Here is a 9297-nt window from a genome sequence, read left to right as displayed (position 1 = left end):
TATTTTCTCTTTAACAAAGTCCACACGTAATATATAGAATAATTTTTCTTTTTTTTATATATATATATTTTCCATCCTACAATTTTTGTTTTACAATTGAGTCCAACTGCTTCCACTGAAAAATTTGTTAAGTTTAAAAAAAGATAATTTAATTAGTAGATATATTTTTTCTCTCTCTATCATTGGGTTGAAAAGTTAGAAATTAGATGTGTACTTTTGGACGTATTAGCTATGCTGATAACATGTTTTATTTTTTTGGTCAAAGATAACATGTTAATTATAACAATATGTTTAAGATATAATAGTGTTTATTTAAGAAGTTAAGTGGATTCAAAGTACGAAGTTAAACACATTTTACATAATTTTTTATATGAATTTAAATACGGTGACATTTTTTTTTAAATTTTCAAAGATAACGTGTAAATAATTTTATTCTCATAAAAAAATTATTTTTGATAAATACTCATTTAAAGTAAAACATAACATACGTTATATAACAATATGTTTAAGATATAATAATGTTTATTTCAGAAGTTAAAGTGGATTCAAAGTACGAAGGTCAAATACATTTTACATAATTTTTTATATGAATTTAAATATTGTGCTATTTTGTTTTTGTTTTTTGAAAATTTCCAAAGATAGCATATACACTATTTTATTCTCATAAAAAAATTATTTTTGGTAAATACTCGTTTAAAGCAAAACATAAGAAACGTAAAGAATAATACAATAGAAGCTACATATGTAACGTTGGCTAAAATTGAATTTTTTTCTCTCTCTAGTGGATCTGTTTTAAACGTAATAAATAATTCATATTATTAGGAAAATTAAATTGTTTTTTTAAAAAAAATAAAAAAAATCGTGAAACTCATTAAATTACTATGAGTATTATTCTTACCTAACAAACTGTGTAAACCGTGGAATTATTTGTGAAATCATAAAAGAAAAAAAATCAGTCAACAATATTCTTTTGTTTTTATTCTTTTATTAATTTAAAATTGAATAGTTTAATTCTAACACCATATAATATTTGTGCATGAAGCATGTATAATGTCATATACAAAAAAAAATAATCTTAGAGCTTATGCATGGATAATGTTATATATAAAAAAATCTCGAGTTTCAATCTTAATGAACAGAAATTAGAAATATATTGTTTTTATGATAAAATCGATATCAAACATACTAAATGAAATATTAATGTACTTTAATTTCGAACAAGTTTATGTAAAATTAAAATATTATTTTCTTATAAAATTATATTTATAGTGGATAAATAATTATGTCTTTTACCAATAAATTATTCTATTTTTTTTTAAAAAAAAGAGTCAAAACCAGGCAAAAAGAAAAAAAAAAGCTAAAATTAAGAAGTTTTTTTCTAAAGCATGTGCCAAACGAGCTGACCTTTGTCTTTATTAATTTAATAAATAATAATAAATATAAAATAATGGGATATGAATATTATTTTGTCATTTTTTATTTCTACTTTGAAGACACGTAATGAAATGGTGGTTAAGGTATTAGGAATTATTGTCTTTGTTTCACTAATTATAGAAACCCAAAATGCCTTTGGATCCTTTTGGTATACACAAATAATAATAATAATAATAATAATAATAAATAATATATTGATTACGATAAGACATATGTAGATTTTATTTTTATTATTAAAATAAAATATACACAGATTTTATCCTTACTTTCAAGTCAATATTAGATATATGTAAATCTTATTTTTACTTTTATTGAAGTAGACCGATTATTTTCTGATAGATCTTGACATAATAATAAGATAATAAATATTTTATCGATCAAATTTATGTTACACGTGGCTTAATTTAATTGCAAGGCCAACAACAAAAAGATGATCCTATTTTCTATGTTAAAGATTAATCACCCTTGACTTTCTTTTAATTTAGTTGAGACTTCCAAGTCCAAGAAAGATGGAGGAATTTCTTTATTTATTGTTTTTCCAATGAGAAATGGAAGAAGAAAAATAATTCTCCATTTTCTTTTTATCGAGTTGAAACTAAAATTTTTTATTATGTACGTATAACACAAAAGATTAAGTAATTTATTATATATTATGGTGAATAACGTGAAATTCTGATGGATGTCTAGTCGATTTTCATTCTTTTTAAGAGAAAAATCCATCAAAAATATCTTGACAAGTTAATTTTTGATGAAATCATCATATAGCGAATTTCTTGTCGCTTTTAGAACTTGTCCAGTTTAAAAATAACATATCTTTAATTTAAAAAATAATGATTGATATGAATATACAAGAAAATTATAAAGTTGATGTTTAATCTTGGCTTTTGAGAGATCATTTGAAGAACAAGTAATAAATTCATGTTAATAACAAAGTATTTCCGAAAAAAATAAATTCTCTCAATAGGCTAATTATAAGTGAAATAGTGAGCAATTAAAAATAAACGAATAGAGTAATTAAAAAATCAAATATTTTACCTTTAAATTATGCATTCAAAATTTAACTTGTCATAATGCATGTAGAATCACGACATATCAAATAATAAGTCATACATTATACCCTCTTAAATGTATATCATTCTAAATTTAATATAAATTCAAAATATTTTATGTATCGAATCACTATCGATTAAAATTTACTTGCATTTTTCTAGAAAGGCAACATCAAACTTTTAGGTGTGAAACACTTTTGATTGCTTAGAAAAAATAATAATAAATATTAGACTAAGGCAAGATAGGTCGTTAGGAAGCAATACCCCATTTTTTACTCTTAATTAATTCCTTAATGATGACTTCCCATGCAATAACTTTTCCACACTCTCAACATATAGTATTTTATACAAAAAAAAAAATCATGAAAAAAAAAATTCTTTTTTCCTTTTTCTTTTTTGAAAAATAGGAATTATAATATTATTTAGAGTCATTAATAAATATTTAAATAATTTTACTGCCACAGAAATTTCTTCATAGCGTTAAATAGTATTGCATGATATATAAGTTAATCGCGATACTTCATCGTGTTGCAATTGTCTCACATAACATTATTAGTAATAGTTAATTTTTAAACTGATTTCTAAATTATCGTTCAATAATCTATTATAATTATATCGCGTAACATTGTTAATAATAACAATTGAATTTTAAATTATGCTTAAACCTACTTCTCAAATGTTTATTATTGTTATCTTTATTACAAGAATATTAGTAAGTCACAAATAAATTTTGGGCTTAATTAATACGAGTCGTTTGCATGAGGTTGGTTTACAACAACTATTTAATTAAAGACTTAATTTAACATCCTTGATTGATTAATTACTAATATTAAAATAATTCTGATAAATCGGCTAAACTATTCAAACCTAGTTTTGGAGTTTTCACATGCAAAGGCCAAAAAGACAATGAACTCTCTATAAGTAGTTGGTTTCAAATTATCTTTCGTAATTTATATTTGTATTATTTATTTATTTTAAAATTTTAAGATAAAATTAATTATTTTTAATATTTTATATCTTTTATAGTAAATTTTTTTAAAGATCACAAATAACTTAATAGAATAAATATTTAATGAAGATATATTATTTCCTTTGTTCACTTTTACTTATTCACTTTGAATTTATATATCTCATAAGAAATAATGACTAATATGAGTAGTCAATCACAATATCAATATTAATTGACTTATAATCTTAGGTCTTAGAAAATTATTTGAGGAAAGAAGTAATTAATGTTGAGAATAAAATGTAGAATTTTTATTGATACGTTAAAAGTGACGAATTTAAAATAGTAGATAAATAAAAATGAACAGTAGAAGTACATTTTAAGACATAAATAAAGATAAAATATCAGTATTTCATCCTTAATAAGTAATATTTTCTTTGTAAACGTGTAAGCCGTGTAATTAATTTGAGATGAATGGAGTATTTACTAGTACTAGTGAAAATAGAAAATGGCCACAACCACAACAAAATAAAAATCAGGTAGAAATTTCGAGACAGAAATCAAACTCTTAATAATAAATTAATTTTTATGTTTATATAGCCAACTGAACTATTACGATTTCTCCTCCGACCAAAAAAAACTAAAAACCAAAAGAAATTACAAACAATAACAACAACAAACTCATTTTCACTTTTTCCTAGTTTCAAATTATTATATCATAATACTATATGGAAAAAAAAAAGTTCTTTTTTAAAAAATAAAAATGACAAAAAGGTTAGTGATGTCATTTTTCAAATTTATGACATCATCATACTCCCACTTATTTTTCTCCTTTGGCTTATAAATAATACCCATTGTTCACTCCATCTTGGAACACACCAAGTAAGCACTATTTTCTTTTTATACACATTTCTACAAAGATCAAAAAAATTGAAAAAAAAATGGAATCTACAATATCTTCATCTTCATCTCGATCCGTATCGCCTTCGTCTTCATCTTCACCTAACTCACCACCACCCCCGTCAATGACAGTGGTGGTGGTGAGTCCTTGCGCCGCCTGTAAAATATTACGGCGGCGCTGTGCTGAGAAATGTGTGTTGGCACCTTATTTTCCTCCAAATGATCCTATTAAGTTCACTACGGCTCATCGTGTGTTTGGTGCTAGCAATATTATCAAGTTTTTACAGGTATATATTATAAGTTTTATCGATATTAATGATATATATGTTACGTTAGCATTTAATGTTTATGAGTTTTAAATAGCAATTCATAACTCAAAGTACTAATATTCATTTCTAAGAAATACACTCAAAATTTAAAGTTTATGAATTTTGATCAGTAATAATACGTAACTCAAATTACTAGGTTCACATTTGAATACTTTAGCATTTTTAATAAATATGCTTATACAAATACTATATGATTTAAACAAAAAGTTACTAGGTTCGTTCATACCAGTTATTAATAAAATACACTACCTCCCAAAGTACATATTTGCCTTGCTTTTTGGGTATTTAGTTTTTTTTTTTTAGTTTTGATTTATATTGATATTTATATTTTAGTAGAATATAAATAAAGTTTATTAATATATATAAATGATTGAATCCCTTTAAAATAAGGGAAGCTTCTAATTGTATATGCATTTTTCTTTAAAATTCCTAACTTTTATTTGCACGATAATATAAAATAATTTCTTATATCATCAATTTTTGAGAGTCAAACTATAGACAGATTTCTTTTATTTTTGTGGAGGTTATTAATTAGAAACATTTTAATATTTAATAAGGCTTTATTCTATAATTTCAAAATTTTAATGCATGAGAAGTAGACAAATTTGGCATTTTGTAATATTTAGGTAGATTTTAGTTGCAAATTTGAAATGCAATACCTAGCTTAAAATTGATGGTTGAAATAGACATAAGAAATTGACAAGGAAATATCTTAATCATATTGCTCTTCTTAGTGTGAAGAATTTATTCTTCTATTCACTATAATAATGAGAAACAACCACCACATCAATCTACTTTATTTATTTTTATAATAATTATTGAAATAAAGTCTTTTTCTTTCTTTTCATGTCTCAATATTTCATTTTTCTATACTTTTTAATCTTATCAGGCGGTTTAATTAAGTTTTAAAAAAGTAATATAGTCAATGATTATTCATATAGACGATCAATCGAAAGATAGATAATCTATATTTTTAAAGTTTACATCATATCATATCTATACCAAATAATATCTATGGCTTCTTGAGTTAAAATGATCAAAATCCTTTCACTATTACAAAAGCACAAATTATTCGTTAAATTCGTTGTTGACCTGTCACGAAATATCTCTACGATAAACGTAATTATTTGATACACCATCTATAATCCATCGTCAAATAGAATTAATATTACTTGCTATATACTATAGTTGTTTCAACAACTTGATTAATTCAGCAAAACTATTTACACTTATTCACCTATAGGTCACATGTCAAGCCGTTAAATCAATCACTAACACTTGTATTGTAGTAGACAGTCTACAACTCCCCTTAGCATACCGTCTTTCCCCAAGCCCCACGTGAACTCATGATGCTCCATTCACTAGACTGTCTTTTTATTCGATCACAGTATTAAAACATCGATCACTTATAATTATTATTTTTTTATAGGAATTACCAGAATCTCAAAGGGCAGATGCTGTTAGCAGCATGGTATATGAAGCAAATGCAAGACTAAGAGATCCAGTATATGGTTGTGCTGGTTCAATTTGTCAATTACAAAAGCAAGTTAGTGATCTTCAAGCACAATTAGCTAAAGCACAAGCTGAAATTGTCAACATGCAATGTCAACAAGCAAATCTCATGGCACTAATTTGTATGGAAATGGGCCAATCCAATCCACAACCAATATCACCACCACAACAATCTTTAGAAAATTTCCCTATGAATTACTTAGATGATAACATTGGATCATGGGAAACCCTATGGACATGATCGAGTCGATTTAAGGAAAAAACGCTTTCTATACCAATAGATTCATCAGTTCTAACTCAGGTCCTAGAAAATTTCATCGAATACTCAAGATAAATTTTGAGTAAATTATATAGTATTTAAAAAAAAAAAAAGAATCGCGAATAAAATTTATGTAATATTATTTGATTTCTTAGTGAAAGGAAAAATGAAAATTGACGCAAATCTTTAAAGATTTGTGTCAATGTCTAGTCTAGTAATTTTTTTTTTTTATATATATATATATAATATGATTCTAGTGAGAAAAATGGATGGTATTCTTCTACTCCTATGTGTAATGATCATCTATTGTATTATATACTAATTGAATATTACGTTGATAAAAAAAAATCATTTAATCATTTGAAATATATTCAAGATCATTTAATTTGTTTAATTATTGAATATACTCATTAAAGGATACATGAGTTTAAAGAATAACATTACATGGTTATTATTTATTTTTTACTTTCTCTGTCTTAATTTTTTGGTCCTCATTTTAAATCGCTACTAAAAAAAAATACTACAATTAGCTATGAACTTCGCTATTTTGATTGTAGCAAATGAAAATCTATCGCTAATTGGTAGCTAAGTGAGATTAATAATGGATTTTAATGTTTATCTACAAAATTTATTTGTCCACGCTACATTCAGTTTTTTTAGTAGTGCTAATCTTGTGATTTTAAGTTTAAAATATGTGAATCTTGAGGTCTTAATCATTTCATGTGAAAAGTTTAAAATTTAGAAATCGTAAAATACCAAAAAAATCTTTTTTTAATTAAATGTATTATAAAAAGTATGACAAATAAAATAAAACGGAGCGATTACTTAATATTGAATTGATGTATTCCATGTGAATTCCCAAACGGTTGACTCCCTATTCTCTTTGTTTTTTGGTGACTTTTTACCTTTCAAACGTAATAGTTCTTTTTCCACATTTGATAAGTTCATTTGTGTTTTGTCAATAATTAATTAACCAACTATGTCTTGTCACAACCAACTTGCAATTTTGCACACTCTATTTAATTTAAAATTTTTTGAATTAAGCAAAAAGAAAAAACAAAAAATATCACTTTTCTTGGTTTTCTTTTGGTTTTTCATTCGATGGTAGAGTTTCAATTAAATCTGGATCGCATACTGTAACGCTCATTTAGGAGATAATATTCTCAGTAAGATTCTCTTCATAATCAAAGCTCGAACTCGAAATCTCTTATTAAGAGTGAAACAATCTCATTACTGTACTATAATCCATATTGATATTTTTTTTAATTTTCATTATATCGAAACTTAATCAAATAGTATTTTATTTTTTTCTTTCAACCAAAATCTTTTGTGGCTACACGAGACATGAGGATATAATTGTACTAAGAATTTTTTTTTGTTGTTGATTATTGAATTATATAAATCCTCCTCAATTAAAAAGGTTATTGTTATTCTCTTGTATGGAGTCACGCATATAGTGAACAATAACTATTTGTATCACTGTATTATAGTGTATAGTATTGAAATCGTATAAAATACAATTGTGATATATTAAAATAATGTTGAATAGGAGCATATAATTTATTATGATTCATGTTTTAATATAACGAAATTTCTAATCCCATGTTTAGAATATAAAGCTCCTACCAATAGTTCTTATGTTATGTACGTACATTTCTTCAATATCTTCTTCATTCACAATAAAATTTCTTTTTTTTGCGCATCGACAAAAGATCATGTTTTTTGGGAGAAGAGCCAAAGAAATATCATTTCACTAAATTCTGAATACTGGATATGACTTCAAGATAACAGAAGTCAAAATCGACTAGTTAAATGATGAAGATAAACTTTATCGTCGAAAGGAAAATAGCTCGGACATGTCACACCATTTTTTTGTCAGCTTCCCAAACACGTATTATAATTTGTTTACAACTCTATTAATAATTTAAAATTCCAATTTTTTTCCCCATAAATCATAACTATCAATGACAAAGATATAGTTTGGACATATCACTTTGGTTAAAAAAGAGAAGAAGATTTTGTTGCAATTCCTATATATTCAATAACACAATTTCAAACTTGTTTTCCTTAAAAGCCTATTGTACCTTCTTCTTCTTTTTTTTTTTTTTTTTTTCAAATATACATCTATATATATATGGTAAAGAATATATATAGTAGATTGTTAAGTTACATAAAATATCCTTTGGTAATTTGTACATATTCTAACAATGAGATAAGGGATGTTATTTGGCTTTTTTTCCTTTTCAATCGGAAATTTATATCGTATATATATCGATGGTGATCCATGGAATATTAAAGATATTATTATCAGTTAGATTATGATACTATTTATTAAATATTGTGTCACAAATAATTATCGTTTAAATAATATAATTGTATAAGAATATATTGATGATAGGAAATATCAATGGTTATGTCCAAAAATCAATTACATTACAAAAATGTTTGTTAAGTAGTGTCATATAATAACGTCACATGTAATTATCGTTTAAATAATATAATTGTGTAAATATATAGGTGATAATGAATATAAATTGTTATTTCACATGATATTTGATCGATCGTTTGGTAAAATGTACATATCGACAATGTGATAAGGCACATTATCTTTTAGGGATAGAAATTCGCTTATTCTAAACTATTCTGTTTTTATGTTTTATACAATAATATTGACAGCAACATTATATAACTATCAAACATGTTATAATTGGCTATATATATCTTAAGTACTTCCTAGTAATCAATGTTTATTAAATAGTATATTACGTGTAATTATCATTTAAGTAACGTAATATATAGAGAGAGATATTTACAAAACAACAAAAATGTGAAAAAGAAAGAAAGGAGTAGGACAGAAATAATGTATCG

General features: G+C 24.7%; 1 protein-coding gene across 1 annotated transcript; it reads left to right on the top strand.

The window, feature by feature from the left end:
• The first annotated feature begins 4288 nt into the window (after window positions 1-4288).
• Window positions 4289-6795, top strand: LOC101249045 (LOB domain-containing protein 1). Its single transcript, XM_004251217.5, has 2 exons — window positions 4289-4616; window positions 6088-6795. Exons 1-2 carry the CDS (start codon window positions 4371-4373, stop codon window positions 6409-6411), a joined length of 570 nt encoding a protein of 189 aa, XP_004251265.1. The 5' UTR covers window positions 4289-4370; the 3' UTR covers window positions 6412-6795.
• Window positions 6796-9297: the final 2502 nt, after the last annotated feature.

This window comes from Solanum lycopersicum, chromosome 11 (genome assembly GCF_036512215.1).
Source record: "Solanum lycopersicum chromosome 11, SLM_r2.1".
Classification (NCBI taxonomy): Eukaryota; Viridiplantae; Streptophyta; class Magnoliopsida; order Solanales; family Solanaceae; genus Solanum; species Solanum lycopersicum.
This window is presented reverse-complemented; position numbering and strand designations above follow the sequence as displayed.

Coding starts and splice junctions, on each gene's coding strand:
- LOC101249045 (XM_004251217.5), top strand. CDS start 4,371: ATGGAATCTACAATATCTTCATCTTCATCTCGATCCGTATCGCCTTCG. Junction 4,617..6,087: donor ATATTATCAAGTTTTTACAG/GTATATATTATA, acceptor ATTTTTTTATAG/GAATTACCAGAATCTCAAAG.